The sequence below is a fragment of the Diospyros lotus genome, chromosome 15 (assembly GCF_014633365.1).
Source record: "Diospyros lotus cultivar Yz01 chromosome 15, ASM1463336v1, whole genome shotgun sequence".
Taxonomy (NCBI): domain Eukaryota; kingdom Viridiplantae; phylum Streptophyta; class Magnoliopsida; order Ericales; family Ebenaceae; genus Diospyros; species Diospyros lotus.
This window is the reverse complement of record NC_068352.1, coordinates 28,551,822-28,570,923: the sequence shown is the minus strand read 5'-3', so window position 1 is coordinate 28,570,923 and position 19,102 is coordinate 28,551,822. Positions and strand designations below refer to the sequence as shown.

Sequence of the window (19,102 nt, the reverse complement as noted above, 5' to 3'; positions counted from 1 at the left end):
CTAATCAAAAATTTAAGCCACCACATCACATGAGTGAAAAAAAATTAAATAAAAATTTAAAATTATCTCAATTTCATGATTTAATTCTGACTTCAAATAAATAAAGTATATACGGTGTTGTCTAACTTTCAATGTTTGAATTATAACTTCAAATAAAAAATATCATCCTGATTTGTGACAGATTTGATATGTTACCTTTGTCGAACAATCTTATGTTATCGGACGCAGACCCCACCCACCACCAGATTCGTTCCCCCACCCCAGCTTTCAAACACCCCCCAATATATATATAATAATTTTATATTTTTTAAAATAGTATTATAAATTATTATTTAAATATATTGTTAATTCTTTAATTAGAATTATAGTTATAATTATAATTATTTTAAGAATTATAATAATTAATAATAATTTATTTACTTATTTAATCATAATAAAATTTATACTTATTTTATATTTTTAATTATATCTATCAAAGGTATAACTGAATCGATTAAATATCTAAATAATTTGATTGATTCAGTTATATATTTATTTGACAGATACGATTAACGGTTCAATATTTGAGTTATTTAAATATTAAATTATTTTTATTATCCGACACTAATATAGCTCAGACAAAAATAGATATAATTTATTTATTTTTTTAATCTAATATAATTAATAATTTATTTATTTATTTTAAGAAATCTAGCATAATTTAATTGAGGGGTGAAATGGAGGGTTTAATTGAAGGGAAGTTATTTAAATTATTAATTATGATTATAATTATAGCTATAATTCTAATTAAAGAAGTAATAATATATTTAAATAATAATTTATAGTAATATTTTGAAAAAATATAAAATTATTATATATATATTGTGGTGGGGGAGCATCGGGCAACATATCAGTTCTGTGATTTGTGAATAGGGACAACAAAACTTCATTATCACTGTTATTGTCATGAAATGCTCTTAATAATAAATTTTTTTTATGTAAGTTATTTTTATATTTTAATATAAAATATATTTATTTTGTTATAAAATGGGCACGTACAAATTTTTATTGAAAAGCATTCCACGTGAAATTTTAATTTTTGTTGACAATTTTACATTAATATTTTATATGTTTATTTATTTTTATTAAAAAAACATTCCACGTGAAAAGATGTGTGTGGCTATAATGTGTAAATTTTTTCATTTTAAGAAAAATTAAAAAAGAAAAAACTATATGTTTGATAATACTGACAAATCGACCCCACTTTGCAATTACTAATGGGAATTGCATTACTATTGCAATTCCCATTGTCCTTTAATTCCGTCAAGAGTTAAAGTTAGCTGTCAAGTTTTGCTTTCCAATTCCGCCGAAGAAAATAGCATCTTTACTATTGCAATACCAAACAGCATCTTTCTTTCGTCTGGATTGGAGCTTCGTCGTCTCCCCTGCATCTGCATGCTGTGGTGGATCTGAGATCCAAAAGCTTTGGTTGAAGATCGATTAGGTACATCTCTATCTCAAACACACCAACACCACCCTTTCTTCTTATTGTTCTCTTCTCTCTATTAATTTTTTACTTTACAAGAAGAGCACCTACTCACCTCTCTCTTCTGTCTCTCCAGCTGCTTCCTCTCATTTAAGAAGAGCCAGAGGTATATATTCATCTCTTCCTTTCTCTCTCTCTCTCTGCATTTATATTCTGATGATTAGCTTGCTGAAAGCAAGAACTGGTGAGTCTCTCTCTCTCTCTCTCTTTTATTTTCTTTGGCAGTTGAGTTGAATCAAGATATGAGTTCGAATGGTACCAACCTAGATAGAATAAAGACAGAAAGGAAGAAGAATATATTGTTTGGATTTTCTCCTCCTCCTTAGTCTCCTGACACGCGCGCACATATATGTATATATAGCTACCTCTTTGAAATCTCATTTCACAGGACGGGAGCAATTTGATTTTGAATAAACATCATGGATTCATGTGTGCGGACGATTCTCAGTTTTCTTTTCAACGAAACCGTGATGAGGCATGGGGCTTATGTCTTTCAATACGAGGATCTGGTCCACCGACTGGAACAAGAAAATAGGACGCTCGGTGAAAAAAAGGAGAGAATCCAGGGACTGGTGGATACAGCCACACGCAATGGGAGATCCATTGAAACTGAGGTCTCCAGTTGGCTAGGGGAAGTAGAACAGATGGAACGAGACATCGCCAACTTCCTGCGTCAACAAGAAAACAGAGAACAGATGGAACGAGACTTCGCCAATTTCCTGCGTCAACAAGAAAACGGAGAATCTTTCAAGTGTTTTCCGGGCTGCATGTGTCCCAACTTAATGTGGCGTCACGAAAGGGGAATGGAAGCTGACAAGAAGAAGTCGAAGGCCATAGAACTGATAGGTAGGGGTGACCAGCTAGAGAGGTTGCCAGTGTCATATGATGCACCGTTCCAATCGGATCTGCTCTTTGATTCTCCTTATTATTACACCACGTTCTCATCAAGAGCTTCAGTTTTTGACGACATCATGAATGCTTTGAAGGATTCAGGGGTTGGCATGATTGGGGTCCATGGGCCTGGTGGTGCTGGGAAGACGACGATGGTGAAAAAGGTTGCCAAAGAAGCTAAGAAACAAGGAATTTTTGATAAGATTGTGATAGCAGTTGTGTCTAAAGATCCAAACACCTCAAAACTTCAAGAAGATCTTGCACCCCAACTGGAACTCAAGTATGGACAAAACAGTGAGTTAGGAAAAGCAGATGAGCTACTAAAGGCATTGTCTAACGGGAAAAGAAAGATACTGGTAATATTGGATGACCTTTGGCAAGGACTAAACTTGAATGAAATTGGAATTCCTATTTCGGGCCCTGGCCCCAAAGGTTGCAAAATTATGCTAACCTCGCGTAAAGAAGACGTGCTCAAAGGGATGAACGTTCATTCACCTTTTTTCATTGATTACTTGAAGGAGGAAGAAGGGTGGGAGTTGTTTAGGAAGGTGACAGGAGATTTTGGAGTTGATGAATGCACAGCAAGAGAGGTATGCAAGAAATGTGCAGATCTGCCTATTGCTATAGTAGCAGTTGGAGTTGCATTAAAGGGCCAGGAAGAGGTGGTGTGGCGAAATGCACTTTCCCAATTAGCTAAGTCCCCTCTAAAATACATTGAAGGCATTGAAGGAGTTGAACTAGCGGGTTATACCCCCTTAAAGTTGAGCTATGATTTTCTAAAAGACGAGGGTGCAAAGTCGTGCTTCTTACTCTGTTGTTTGTTCCCCGAAGATGCTGAGATTTCTATTGATGACTTGGTTAGATATAGCTTTGCCTTGAGGTTCCTCGGAAGAGAGGGGGATACGCTCAAAGATGCAAGAGATAAAGTACAAGACATGATTTATATGCTGAAAAGGTCCTGCTTGTTGCTAAATGGAGAAAACAAGAATTGTGTCAAAATGCATGACGTTATGCGTGACCTTGCAATTGTTATCACATGGGAGAAGCAAACAGAACACGGAGGTGGCCATGATTGGCCAGGGCGACAACAGTTCATGGTAAATCACGAAATTCGAGTGTTGCCGAACAATAATGCCTGGAAGCATCACACAGCAATCTCATTGAGGATCAATGATAACTTTACTTTTCCTTGCGGCGTGTTCGATTGTCCACTATTGCATACCTTTGTATTGCATCCCGGAAAATCTTCACATATAATTCCAAATAACTTCTTTCAAGGCACGAAGATGGCAACCGTTTTAGATTTGGAAAACATATCGTTGGAGCTCCCATCATCAATTTTGGAGTTGCATGATCTTCGAATGTTATGTCTACGCAATTGCAAATTATTGGGAGACTTAACTACAATTCAAGATTTAAAAAATCACATTGAGATACTTAGTTTTGAGAAAACTGAGATTAAAGAGTTGCCACAAGAGATTGGAAAATTGACTTGTCTGCGGTCTTTGGATCTGAGAATGCGGCAGCTGAGGGTGATTCCAAAGGGTGTGATATCTAATCTGATCTATCTAGAAGAGTTATATGTTTTAGGCAACTTTAATGGATGGAATACCACTGTAGATGGTGGGGGAATGAGCAATGCGAGCATTGCTGAGCTGAAATCATTGACTCAATTAACAGTTTTACATATCATTATTTCAGCAGAAAGTTTCAAGATTATGATACAAGAATGCCCTAAGTTATTTGAGAAATTGATTAAGTTTGCAATATTTATAAACCTTCCCTCTGCGACTTTTATTGGTCGTATTCGAACCTTCAATGTTTTGGAAATTTATGATATTCATCGTACAGATGATGAATTTCATCTCTTGATGGACAAAGGTTTTCATCTCTTGATGGACAAAGTAAGTGAGTTGAGGTTGATCAGGATTCCGCATTTGGAAGGGTTGTTCTTACATGGCAAGCCACAACTAAAGGTTATCCCAAGTGGTGGGGGACCTTTTAGTAAATTAACCTCTTTAAAATTTTTTGAGTGTCACGGTATGAGATTTCTCTTTTCCTCCTCCATCGCCAGGGCACTCCAACAACTCAAAATACTATACGTATTGGATTGTAGCAAAATGGAACAAATAATTGGAGTAGTAGATCATCATAACGGCGAGAAAGTAGTAGCTGATGAAGCAATTATTTTTAGTCGATTGGTGGACTTGCAATTGCGAGGACTTCCAGAATTTAAAAGCTTCTACCCCAAAATGGAGAAGACAACAAGTTTTACCGTAACAGGAGAATTTATCTTTGATGAAAAGGTATGTATTAATTTTTAACATGTTATTTATTTTTTTATTTAAATTATTTTTTTATGATGCTGTTTGATAGAATGTCACCAACAAATTTATTTTATTCTTTAAATTATTTTTTAACGTTTTAGAAAATAAAATTAGGACAAATTAACTACTACTTTTTATTTGTATTGTCAAGCTAACTCTTATTATCTGTTTTTTAATCCATTTTTTTTGTGTTGATAATAATAAAATCAAAGATTAAAATGCAAAAGTATATGGCCTAATATTAAATTTTATATGACAGGTTCTTTTTCCCGTCTTAACGCTTCTGAATATTACAAAGTTACCAATAGAATATATTTGGAACAAGCAAGCGATTCAATTTTCAGGAATATCAAACAAAGTATCTTTTTCTCAATTGGAGAAATTAAAGATTTTTAATTGTCCTTCTTTGACATTGTTAGTTGAAGACCTCAATCCTAATATCCAAAGTTCTACAATTAAATCTAAATTGAATGATGTGTTCCCAAAGTTGATAGCAAGTGGTGGGGGACCTTTTAGTAAATTAACCTCTTTAGAAATTTATGGCTGTCACGGTATGAAATTTCCCTTTTCCTCCTCCACCGCCAAAGCACTCCAGCAACTTCAAACACTAGAAGTATCGTGTTGTAGCAAAATGGAACAAATAATTGGAGTAGTAGATCATCATCACGGTGAGAAAGTAGTAGCTGATGAAGCAATTATTTTAAGTCGATTGCAGCACTTGACTTTGTGGAAACTTCCAGAATTTAAAAGCTTCTACCCCAAAATGGAGAAGACAACAAGTTTTACCGCAGCAGCAGAATTTATCTTTGATGAAAAGGTATGTATTAATTTTTAACATGTTATTTATTTTTTTATTTAAATTATTTTTTTGAGATGGTGTTTGATATAATGTCACCAACAAAATTATTTTATTCTTTAAATTATTTTTTATCATTTCAAAAAATAAACTTAGGACAAGTTAACTACTACTTTTTATTTGTATTGTCAAGCTAACTCTTATTATCCGTTTTTTAATCATTGTTTTTGTGTTGATAACAATAAAATTAAAGATTAAAATACAAAAAGTGTATGGCCTAATATTAAATTTTATATGACAGGTTCTTTTTCCCGTCTTAACACGTTTGAAGATTAATGAGTTACCAGTGGAATATATTTGGAACAAGCAAGCGATTCAATCTTCAGAAATATCAAACAAAGTATCTTTTTCTCAATTGGAGATATTAAGGATTTTTAATTGTCCTTCTTTGACATTATTAGTTGAAGACCTCAATCCTAATATCCAAAGTTCTACAATTAAATCTAAATTCAATGATGTGTTCCCAAAGTTGATAGATCTTCACTTAGGTAATCTTCCCAAGTTGATGAAAACATGGCTTAGTGACGAGGACTACTGCTCCTATGACAATTCTGTCAATTTACACCTAAAAAGGATATCAATTACGGGTTGTGACAGTTTGAGACAAGTATTTTCAGCTTTTGTTGCTAGACATCTTGTGCGCATCCAAAAGTTATGCATAAAAGGTTGTCTCGGAATGGAAGTGATAGTGTCGGAGGCTAGGGGAGAAGGAAAGATCGATGATGGTACAATTAAGTTCAGGGACTTAGAAGAATTGTGGCTTGAAGATTTACAAAATCTTAGAAGTTTTTATGACTCCAAGTTTGAAGCACCACGTTTATTTAATTTTCAGGTATGAATATTCTAACTCTCCTAATGGACATATATAATCAAAACAAAAAATAAAATTTTAATTTTAATACGTCAACATACAATTATAATGTGTGAAGTCTTAATCCTCCCTAGAAGTTAAATATAGAGGCGTACAATAGATAATTTTATTTTAATTTTTATTATTTTCATTAGTTTAGATTATAAATGTAGTCGTATAAAAATAAGTGTATATTTCAGGTATTTGAAGTTGAATCTTTTATCATTATTAATTAGATATTATCAAAAGTTCATTTTATAATTCTTATTCTTTTTTTTAATTTTATAATTATAGTTTTAACTTTATTTATTAAGTTTGGGAATTGGTCTGGTTATGAGGGCGGTCTGCCCCTCAACCAAGGCTTCCTTTCATTCTTAAATAAAAACAATCGAACCAATAAAACCCTCTTGATGAGACAACATTGGGATTCAAATGGTGACCTTTCCCAATAAGGACATGATGATGGGAGTTATCATGCTTAATTTGCTGTTAATTTTTAGCTTGTTTGTTTGTTTCAGTGTCTTCTTAATGCTGGGTATGTTGTTTCTTTTTACGTATCCCACATGGTGGCAGCCTTGTTAGGAATTTTGGCTTTGACCGGCTTGGAAACAGCCTAAATGCAAGCAGTAACCTTTCTAGGTTATCTTCCCTAACTCCTTAAAGATGTAAAAGTTAATTTAGTTACCCCTAAACAATACGACAATTTTTTTGCCTTGCTAGTCTCCAATAAATCCCTCTCTCCCCCACAAAACAAGGCCTCCTCATTTAGCTCTGCTTTTGTTTTTGTGATCTTAGGGCTTGTTTTCCCTTGATTGTTGTTGCTTTAGGCCCTTCTTATTTAGCCAACTTATTTTATTTAGTTAACTTGATGTAAAAGTTAATGTACTTTATAAGAAAAAAGAATTAAAAAAATCTTCATAGTAATATCTTTCAATTAAAAATGTCTTTTTCTTCCATATATAGCTGCTACTAAGCTCTTAAAATAAATATAATAAACCCATTTCTCTATAGTCCAAAAAAATTAATGGTAGGCAAATTGCTTCATAAATGTGAAGTAATTCATTTTTGTTGATGATTTCCATCATAAATCAAAGGAACTAAATTAGAATTTATGGCAGTAAACTTCAACCCATATAAGTAGGCATTACTTTATTTTAAGCAAGTATTATTTTGACGTTTATAAAAAAAATATGAATGTGTAGGTTTTAAGGAAGTAAAAATTACACATATATTATATATATGTGCAAATTTTAATTTTTTTTATCATTCATTGTTAATTTTATTTATTCTAAGAATAAGAATGATAATTCTTAGATATCATAAAAATATAAGTTTTTGCAGGATGCTTGCCCCAACGTAAAAACACTCTATTTGAGAGATCTTAAAAGCAAAAGAGAGATACAACTTTGGGATCTGGATAGCACACAAGAACATCTACACAGTGTGAGATTACTCGGATGTCAAGTCTCGACCAAGGTTTTATCTCATCATCTGAGGTGAAGCTCTAGAATAATCAACTATTTATGCTTAGAGAATTGTCAAGGGTTCAAACATGTTATTGATCTTGATAGCACAACAAGCGTTTGTGAAGAGCTGTTTGTTGATGTGGAAAGATTAAAGCTCAATAACGTACCTGAGTTGGTGTCTCTGTGGAACAAGAATCTTTATGAAATTGAGGGACTTCGAAACTTAAAGTATATAAATATCGGTAACTGTCCTCAAATGAAAAGTTTGCTTACACATTCTATGGCTACGACTCTTCAACACCTAAAGAAGCTAGTAGTGGAACGTTGTCAAATGATGGAAGAGATTATTATTACTGAAGAGAATAATATTAATACTGCAAAGGAAGAAAAGGTAACTTGGCAGATTAAATTTTTAAAATTAGAATATTTGATTTTAATTGGCCTACCAAATCTCAAAAGCTTTTGCAATGATGAGAGAGGTTCCTTTAGCTTTGTAACATTGCGTGGAGTTTGCGTGAAGAATTGTCCAAAAATGAAGACTTTTGTTTCTGGACAAATTTTCTCGTTGCCGACGATGATGCAAGCCGTGGTGGGAGATGAAAAGGTTGATATCACAAATCTTAATGCATATTTTGAGGCCAGGTAAAATTGTGAAATCTTTACACAATCTGTGGGCACTTACTTTATATTTACTCATACAATTTTATATACTTTTTAATTTGTTCCATATTTAAAGTATATGGATATTAACTGGCCATTTTTTCCTAACAGGAATGAGGATAGCAACCACATGGGGAAAATCATACATTGGGGAGGTAGCTTCGAGCGGAATGAATTATTGAAGAAAGAAGGTTACGAAGATGATGGTTACGAAATCTGGGACCACATATATCTGGGATATGATAGTAAATCTAAGAGGGAATCTGAGTGTGAATCTAAGTGAAGAGTACATCATGGAACACACATAATGGTGATAAACCCTTATCGTAAATTTTTTTTCTCAATTTTCTAATTAAATTTAATATCAAATTTGCTTCGTTTGTTATCAACTCTTTGTTTGGTGCGGTACAATTTGAAATTTTCCTTAACCTATATAAAAAGACTAAATGCAAATCTTAACACGTTTTGACGTAGATTTGATGAAAAAAAACCTATATATTAAGTGAACAATTCAAGATCGATGAGGAGGATGATAAATTAAGTCCATTGGGCGCTATTGATAGGTAACTTTGAATTATTTCCCCATATGATGATCTATATTTATAGAGTTTTGTTGTGAGTTGTTGTTTTGTTGTTTTCTTAAGGTATGGGTGTTTGCTATATTATTTTTGGGACATTGTGCACAAGTGGTTACATATACATATGAATATACATGTATATTAATGTTTGTGATGTTGGGACATGTAATGAAGGATTCATTTCTATTATTAAAATAATTATAACAAAGTGTGTGCTTTCTTTGAACTTTTAATTGCAGAATTTGTTATAACTTTGGTTTGTATAACAATATTAAAGCATTTTTGTTTAGTTGGGTCTCATCTAATGGATAGATATCTGTGTGTGTGTTTAGAATTATATATTTATTTAAGTTTATATTTGTCTTGTTTGAAAAAAAAAAGAAAGAAAAAGAAACTAAAAAATTGTGTAGAATGGCTTTCAATTGAAAGAAACAATCTATTTGGAAACGAAATGTTATTCCACCTATGATTCTTAGAAAAATAAAAAAGCTTACAGAAATTCCTTATAATGCAAAAATTAATACCTTAACATGAGCCTTGAGAAAAGTAATTTGATCACGTGGTGGAGCAAAATTTTGATTTATTCATTCAGAGAGCAATAGTAATAGTTTCTTCCTGTCACCCCACTTGTCTAAACCTATTCATAACTTCTACATATAATTCAAATTTAATTTTCATCAATAATTAAAACACTAGCCATTATAATTAAAATTTATATTTGTCACCGTTAAGGATTAATTTGGGTTTGAAATAAAAAAAATTATATAAGACTTTTTTTAGTAGAGATTTATCTTAGTCGTAGAGGATGAAAAATGTTGCCTTAATCTCCTTCCTTAGTGGTGGCAATGTTAAAAGAAATATACAGCTGTGAATAAGTGGCGGAGCCACGGGGGCCTTGGCCCCAGTCGACTTTTTTATTTTTTGATTTTTTATATATATAATTATAAATAATTATAATTTTTATAATTTGATCTGAATTAAAATTATAATTTAATTTGGATTAAAATTCTTTCTTGACTCTGTTACTGTTATGATTAAAGAAAAAATAAAAACTAATAATGACCTATTTGTTCCAGTCTGATCGAAAGGTGGTTCACATCACTATTATGATTTGCATCACCACCACCCAAACATGATTGTTCATATTCCCCGCTCCGAGCTCATTGCTCATTATCACAAGGCGTTGCTACAAAATCTTAAAATCCGATCAAATGGTCGAATTGAATGGGTAAAAATTTCATTCAATTCATGTTCACACAGTTGTGTGTGCTTAGCCCCATTTGGTCCCACCACTCGATTTGATTCTCAAATCAATGTGTATTATTCTTATTCAGAACTGTAGAACTCATCCCTTTGCAACTTTCATGATTTCAAGTCATTAATATTTAAGTAATTTTTTGTTATACAATTTATAAATTAAAAAGTTTGGTGTTGTGAGTTTCAGTGTTAAACTATTAATATTTAACTAAGAGATATCAATAATGTTATTTGTCAACTCCTAATAGAATATGAGGTTGATTAGGAACTTAGATGAAATAAATATGTACATAATATTTTCTAAAAAAAAATTAGTCATTAGTTTTTCAATGTATATTTTTGTAAATTTATAAATATTTATAATAATTCATATATCACACTGCCAACTAAAAGTACTCTAACTCTATATACAACTACATCTTAGAAAGTATACCTAATGTTCTACATTATTTAATTTGATATGTGCTTTAAAGGAGCAATTAATTATTTAATTTTACGCAATTATTTGACATGTTCTACATTAATGAATGAACTCAAAGTGGGTCAGTTCGTAAGTATGATTGATTATGCTAAGTAAACTTATCACTGTATATGCTGGAAATTTTCTGATTTTATGGTTCTGAGTATGTATCTTGTTTGACCAGTGTTATATAACATTTCATTCAATGGGAAGATCTGCAGTTTGAGGGTTCTTTCCATGCTGTAAATATAATGAGAAAACCCAAAATCTGAAGAATTATTGACATATGACATATCTGGTATTATGAGAATATCGATTGATTGGATACTTTTTGTTTTTGAAATTTGAGTTGTATTGGCGAAAGCTAACAAATTCTATAACAATAGCCTTCCCAAAATACCCTCAGTTTGAATATAATCGCTAGGAACAGTCTTTAAAAGGCTCTCACGCTAGAGGATGGGAGTTCATTGTTGAATGTGAATTGAATTATTTCCCTCTAAACTCTTTCTCTCTTTCCCTCCAAATTCTCTCTCTGTTCTTCTCTTTTTTCTCCATTCTCGAATTTGAGTCTCCCTCATGAGACTTGACAATTGGTATTAGAGCTAGTCATCTTCAGCTGTGATATGGTGATGATAGAACGGAATTGGGCGAGATCACGATTCAGGTAAAGTCCAGAGAAATGGCATAAGGCACTAAATTGAAGCAGTTGGAAAATAGGATGGAGGCAATGGAGGTTGGGCTCACCTAGACTCGGGACGTGGTGACACAAAGTAGGGAAGAAATGCATACAATTCGTGAGGAGCTGTGGGAAGATATGGTGGCTTCCCATGTTGGAGTTGTAAGCACCCCCGCTCGGATATCCCAACCACCCGGTCTATCCGAACGAGTGCGCTCACAGAAGGGAAGAGGAATAGACAAAAGACAAAAATGCCTTGGCATGCATAAATAAGAAATTTAACAGCGGAAGAAAAACGGTAAACATGCATGCCCACAAGCACCCCGCTGATACAGCGGTCATGGAGTATATAAAAATACATATAGACCCTGTGCCAACAATAGGAGGTACAAATGATAACCTGGCACAGTCAAAAATAAAAGACAGCGTCTCTAGCAAAACATCAGAGATGATGGGGGCAGCTAACTGTACACCTTACCAACGCGGCCGGCTGCTAAATGGAACGATCCTCGCCCTCGGCCTTTGCTTTACCCTTACCTGGAATGATGGAAAGCAAGGTGAGTCGCAAGACTCAGCAAGCTTATCAGAAATGAAAGGCTATAAATAAAAGAAGAAACCATCCCAAACACAGCCCCACAAGTACACACAAGTCATGAGACGCTACAACACAACGGTGCAGTATAGTGAAAGCACATACCGGTCCTTGGGGCCCACACAAGACACCTGGCACCCAAGTCCCATACCAACCTGCCGCTGCCCTGGAAGGCAACAATATCCTCAACAAACCTGTGCGCACTGTCCCGGGGCGGTACTCCCGTCACCCGTATCCACGTCGGTACTCCCGACAACCGAGCCATAGGCTCCCTCGGAACGGTACTCCCGTCCGAGAACTAAATACTATCAGTAGCCATGCAATGCACATAAAATGCAATGGCGTAGTGAGCATCAACGTGATACTAGACGCCCATACATCCAAGCATCAGGCCATGCTCCGCCCATATAGTAAGCCACAAACGATGCATATGCCCGTGCTGGATGCATTATAATCAAGCTAAAATGCCCGTGACCAAGCATAACCAAATCATGTTAATCCCAACATGCAGCCCGTACCCATGTGCACATCAAGCCATGCAACGAGGATAAAATATAAGCAGGCATGCTATAATCACATAACGGCTAAGCAAGTTAGCAGTGCCTGGCACCGGTCAACGGTCAGTGGGTAGGAGAGACTCGCCGGTGGCCTAAGGTAGGCCGTACGACAGTCACTCCGTCACCGAACCATCGATCCTAGCCCCCACTGCACAACCGCTCCAGCCAGAAAATAACCAAAAAATCCAATTAATACCCGAACCGCTAAGAACCTAGTCCTGGGTGAGTACGGCATCATTCCCAACAGGCAGGGGGGTGGCACAAACCCCCGTAGGCAACCAACGAATAAAACCCACGAGATCCATTTAATAAATTAAATCTTAAACTAACCGTTTAAAAACTTCATAATTAATTAATGGCCGAAACAAACGAAGGGAGGCCCAATAAATCGCCAACGACAGAAACGACGAGATAGGTAAGAAGAACTTGCCTTATCAGAGATATCCTTAGGCTCGTTGGGTCCAAAAGCAGTAAAAGTTATACAAACTGCAATATCCCAATTATTTGCCAAAATTAATAAAATTGGACGCAAAACGAAATTCTGACCGTACAGAATATTAATTACTAGCTGCTCTACATACCTGGATAATTAAATCTGGAATTAAACGCAATTTAATCTGAATTTTTCAGCCCCAAAATCTCACAATTTACGTCGCGCACGCTGCTGAATTTTCTGTAAAAATTTGCTCACTGTTTGAGCAAAAGAAGTGCCCGAATTCGGGCTTTAAAAGAGGCAAAAGGGGCGGCCCACAGCACGCCACGTGGCGCGCCCAGCAGCTGCGCATGGCTGCCACCGCCTTGCCCAAAACGACGCCGTTTTGGGCAAGGATTTTGGCTGAAAATCAGCCAAAATTTCTTCACAGCGCGCGCACCAGCGGGGCTCGAACCCGCGTCTCCCCGCTGGCAGTCTCGCGCGCGACCGCTCGAGCCCGCAAGCTTCACTTAACCTATATATAACTTATATTATATTTAAGGTGACTTTTTCCCTCTTCCGCGATTCACGCCAGCACCCCACAACTTCCATTAATCACACAATCACCCCCTATAATAATTACAGAAATGCCTGAACTTTCTAAAAATCACACAAATTAATTTATTTTAATTTTTTTCTCTTTCCAGAAATTCCCAAATAACAAAATTAATTATCTTAATTTCTTATTTCCATAAAATCATATAATTAAATTTTTATTTAATCCCAACAACTTATTTTAATAATTCTTTTAAATCCAATTATCCCAAAATTAATTTAATTTGGCATTTACGGGGCGTTACAGGAGTTCTAAGGGAGCTAACAGGGCAGAGGGAGTTTATAGATCAACGGATTAGTAGTGTGATTAACATGCTATCCGCACTCTCTCAATTTTGGTTGCCATTGAAATTCCCTCCTTGAGCAGGTTTAGAGACAGGGTCATCAGGACCAGGCATTTTACCTAGGCCACATGGAGCTTCAGAGGTGGGAAATTCACACTTTGAAGAGGCGAATGATCAAGTAAGAGAATTGAACTCCCCTAAATCTAGCCAAGGCCGCCTACTAAGGCTAGAGATATCTCTATTTGAAGGATCCAAACCACGTTGTTGGATCTGAATGTGTGAGAGGTATTTTCAATTCTATCACAGCCTGGAGAATCAGAGAATCACCTTGGCTACGACTTATCTTAATGAAATGGCTGATTGTTTGTACTAAGGATGGTCCAGATCTAAGGGCATGGGGTGAAGATGATTGATTTCGTAGAATAATTGTGTTAGATTTGGAGAAAGGAACATGGCCGATGTCATTGAGGAATTCAACAAACTTAAACAAGAGGGAATGGTCACTGAGTACCAGGAGAAATTTGAAGAGTTAAGGGCATTGATGTGGAGTGCTCAACCCACTCTACTGCCTATTATGACTTTTATAAGCTATTCTATAGATAACCCCCTCAAAAAGAACCACCAAGAACTACATGATTCCATGACATTGACTTATTGTCTCTCGCCAAGTTTCTTTCTATGTTTTTGTACTACTTTTTCTAGATACTTGTTCCATTACATCCGTTTTCCTGGTAGGAGCCACTATATGTATGGTTTAGTTCATAAACCTAAATAAACAATCAACTCTTTACATTAACCTTAATTTGTGTAGGATAGATGATGCAAAAGTTGACCTAGAAGGGGATTATGAAGAAGCTAATAAAGGAGGTATTATCAACTCAGCCAAACAGGCTGAGGCTGATGTAGAGAGTTTGTTGTCGCTGATGTAGAGAGTTTGTTGTCACATATGCATGATCTTTCATTCACGTTGAAGACCGATCTCGCACTCCCCTCAAAGTAGAAACATCTGCGAGTTCACTCCTTCAGGTTAAGATCCACGATTTGGTTGTTTGTTCTTGTATCTTATATCTTGTAATGACTTATCTAGTATGTAGTCTAGTGTCAATAGTGCCAAAATTGCATCCTTTGATGTATTCTCATTAATCAGTCATTGGGCTTTTATTTTTATCAAAAAGTTTCTAGGAGATAGAATGGATGATAAATCGAGTGAACTGCAATCACATTTTCTTAGGCTTTTCAAGCTTTCTTGGTTGGCTATTTGTTGCCTTATTGTGTTCATTGCTCCATGAAAACACTTAAAAAAATAAAACACCTAGTTGGCATTTGATTTACCTTGTGAATAGCTATTGTGACAGGTTTAAGACTGTTAGTCTAATTATGCTTATGGACCATAAATAGACATTCTTGGTTCAATTATTAATTAAATCACATCTTGAGATTAATTGAGTTTTCACAGTTTGAAAACAAAAAATTTATTGAGAGATTGTGTTTAAAATCTTTCAGTCAAGATAAATGTGTTGTTAAGCTTTGGCTAACTACGTGTAATGGTTGAAGGATTTTTAAATTTTGTTCTAAAATTTTGTTATTCAACATTTGTCGTTATCTCCATGTAATAATTATCTGAGCGTTTTATTGTTTTTTTTTCAAAATTTTATTTAGTAGATTATTTTATTATTTTGAGATTATAGATGAAGCAATAGCCAATCTTGTTATTTTTTTTGTATTTTTTTTTTGTAATTTTTGTATTTAATGTTATGGAAGTAAATTCACCAATTATGTTGGAGTTAATCCAAGATTCGTTTATACTTAGTTAGAATTTAAAAAAGATTACTACCGCGTTATTTGGATCTTCTATATCACCACACTTGGTTAAATAATTACTATTTTTCAAATAGATTTGACCTTTTCATTTAGGAAGAATCTAGATTTGTGGGATTTATGTTTTCTTTTTGTTAAATGCCCACGTAAGTTTGTGTCCAACTGAATAATTTCATCATATCCACTTTCTTTGATAGGCTATTCAACCTTCCTCTTTTAAATGGGTTATCATATTTATTCTAGACTTTTGTATTCATAAAAAAGGGCAGTCATATTATTAGTTACATAGTAAAAATGTATCTATAATTGGATAACAGAATTTTAAATAATGTGTGACCATTTGTTTGTGGAAGTTGAGATTATGATGATTCTCGATTTAATTAGTGTAAAAATTGTATTGGAGGAGGGTTTATAGTTTATTTTTATGCAAAATTATATTTAGTTGATAATTTTGTTCCATAGAGAGCACAAAAATAGCTTTGGGGATGTAATCAAGAGTTTAAGCATGACGAGAGTAAGGAGGTTGAGGATGATCTTAGTTGAGAGAAATCGAGATTTGGATTTAAAGTGTAACATAAAAGAAAATAAGTTGAAATCTGAATTGTGAATGGTTATAGGATTAATAAGATAAAATAGAATTATGAATTTTGAAATTAAAATCTGAATTATGTACGACTATAAATACTAGATTAGAAGGGAGTTTGAAACATGATCAGAAAGCAAAAATTTAGGTGGTGTTCTCTTTGTGTTTGAGTTTTGTGTTTTGAGTTTTGAATTCATTTTGAGTTTTGTGTTTTGAGTGTCTGTTTTGAAAATTTTAAAAATGCGTTCTTTTTGTCATTCTGAAAAATTATTTTTTAAAACAGAAAACTAGAAAACGCGTTTACTTTGAAATTTTAAAAACGATTTTTTTTTTGTTATTATGATATTTTATTTAATAAATTATAAATTTGATTCAAAATTTTAAACTATAAAATAAAATTCAAATAAAATAAAAAAAAATCAACAACCTTATAAATATCATTTAAAAAAATTAATACAAATAAAATATATCACATATTCAGTTTAATAAATAAATAAAATAAAAAAATTAAATAACAAAACAAAAAATCAAATCAGCCGCAACTCATCTCATCTTCTTCGTTCTAGGGTTTTCTGGGGGGGGGGGGGGCGAGTGGTCGCGGTGGCTATGGCAGTGAGGGGCGCTGGTCGCGATACTGTCGCGGTGGCGATGGGGGGCTGGTCGCGATGGCGGTAGGGGGGCTGGTCGCGGTGGCGTTGGCTGTGGGGTTGAATGTGGCGGAGGGGGGTGCTGGTCGCGGTGGCGGCTATGGGGTTGAAGGTCGATGATGGTGGTTGCGGTACTGGTCGCAGTGGCGTTGAGGGGCGCTGGTTGTGGTGGCGGTGGAGTTGAAGGTCGGCGGCGGCGGTGGCTATGGCTGTCGATGGCCAGAAGAGGAGAGTGAGAATAGAGAGAAGATGGGGGGAGAGGGAGAGAGAGAGGGGGGGGAAGTGGGTCTGCGTGTGCCTGCGCGGGGGGGGGGGTTGGGGGCTGTTTTCCGCGTTTTCAAAATGTTTTGTGTTTTCAGTGTATTTTCACTGAAAACGCCCAAAACAACATTTTGTTGTTTTGAGTTTCCTTAACAAAATTTTTAATTGTTTTTAAAAACGCGTTTTGAAAAATGATAAAGAGAACGCATTTTCAATGTTTTCAAAAACTGAAAATAGAAAACGGCCCGAAAACGGGAAAGAGAACAGGCCCTTAGAGATTTGAGGTCTCCTTGTTAATCTGCATCTCTATCTTTGTTAGTATTGGGGGACAGGTGCTGTTTTGTTTTGTTTTTTTTTTTTTTCCCTAGGTTTTGGTGTTTTTGTTATTGTTATTTCAAGATTGATTTTTTGAAATTGGTAGTTTTACATAATGAAAAAGTTTAAATATGTTCTTGCATTTTTTAAAGAAACAATAAGTGCTTGTGTAAAATTTATTGTGAACCTTTCATTGGTAGTTTTACACGGTCTTTAATTTTTATATGTAGAAGAGTAACCTTTCATTGATCTCATCCAAATTTGCATTTTTTTTTATGTATTCTGCAACCTCTTTATTATGGAGTGTATGTTGTGCAACCTTGACATTCTAACTTAGTTGTTCAATTAGTCATTGGGCTTTTATTTTTATCAAATAGTTGCCTATTCTTTGTATTGTGATCAAAGGAAAAGTGTTGTGAAAATGTAGGGTGTATTTGATTAGGGATGGAAAGTGAGACGGAATTCTAATTTCATGAAATTCCAATTTTCACCCTACCCTTAAGAATTTTAATTCTTTGATTTCAAAAAAAATTTTTATTTTTTGAATTAAAATGAAATTTGAATTTTATAGAAAAGAAAAATTGTGTGATAGAATTTCTTAAAATTTAAATGAAAAATGAATTTCACCTCCTTTTTCACCCTTATCAAATGCACCAGTAGAATTTTGAGTTTGAATAATCTCACATTCAATATGAAAAATGAGACTTTTGAGTTTGAGCCATATATATGGGAGGAGATAGCTAGAAGGTACCATATGATAAGTTTAAGTAAGATTCATCAGGCTGATGCCTCCATCTCTCAACCATTGTAAGAGTTTTTTGATAACTTCTGTTTGCAAGTTATGCCACTAAGTGTGTTTCTTATTTGTCTGTTGAGAGCCCCAGTAGCATAGGATACATTTCTTGGATTTGTTTTTATTTCTTCCCATCTTAATTGGCCATTTTGCATTTCGTTTTCGTGAACAGACCAACTTTGAAGGTGCTGCAGAACCCTTGGATGCTTGTGTGAAGAGAACTGCTGGAACCAAGAAATTTGAAAGAGCTATTTATGGAGAGCATTTAGTTAGAAAAGTACAAACCAATTTCGTTGTTTTTATACACTTGTCGAGCCTTATGACTTACTTTGAAAAATATGTTTTGAGAAAATATAATGAATGATAATTTCTTGAGAGATGATGTCAAATGTGGAAGGTATGAACTCAATTGAGGAACTTAGAATGATATATATATATATATATATAATATTTTTTAATAAAAATTTATAATCATTAGTTTTTCAATGTATATTTTTGTAAATTTACAAATATTTATAGTAATTCATAAACCACACAGCCAACTACACATCTGCCAACTATTATACAACCACATCTTAAAAAGTATACCTAAAGTTCTAAATTATTTAATTTGACATGTGCTTTGAAAGGAGTAATTAATTTTCCTTATAAGCAAAATATTAAACATACAGGATATTAT

The 19,102-nt window shown here is 34.3% G+C and overlaps 2 protein-coding genes across 2 annotated transcripts in view; both read left to right on the top strand.

Annotated features, from left to right (window-relative positions):
• The window catches only part of LOC127791746 (probable disease resistance protein At4g27220), a 102,795-nt gene that overhangs the window by 31,305 nt on the left and 52,388 nt on the right, over positions 1-19,102 (top strand). The window lies entirely within an intron of this gene.
• LOC127791752 (uncharacterized) lies at positions 1,632-9,457 on the top strand. The gene is given in 5 exon segments (XM_052321767.1): positions 1,632-4,722; positions 5,003-5,560; positions 5,841-6,431; positions 7,791-8,557; positions 8,687-9,457. Coding segments are annotated over 5 exon segments (4,866 nt in total). The 5' UTR covers positions 1,632-1,944; the 3' UTR covers positions 8,859-9,457.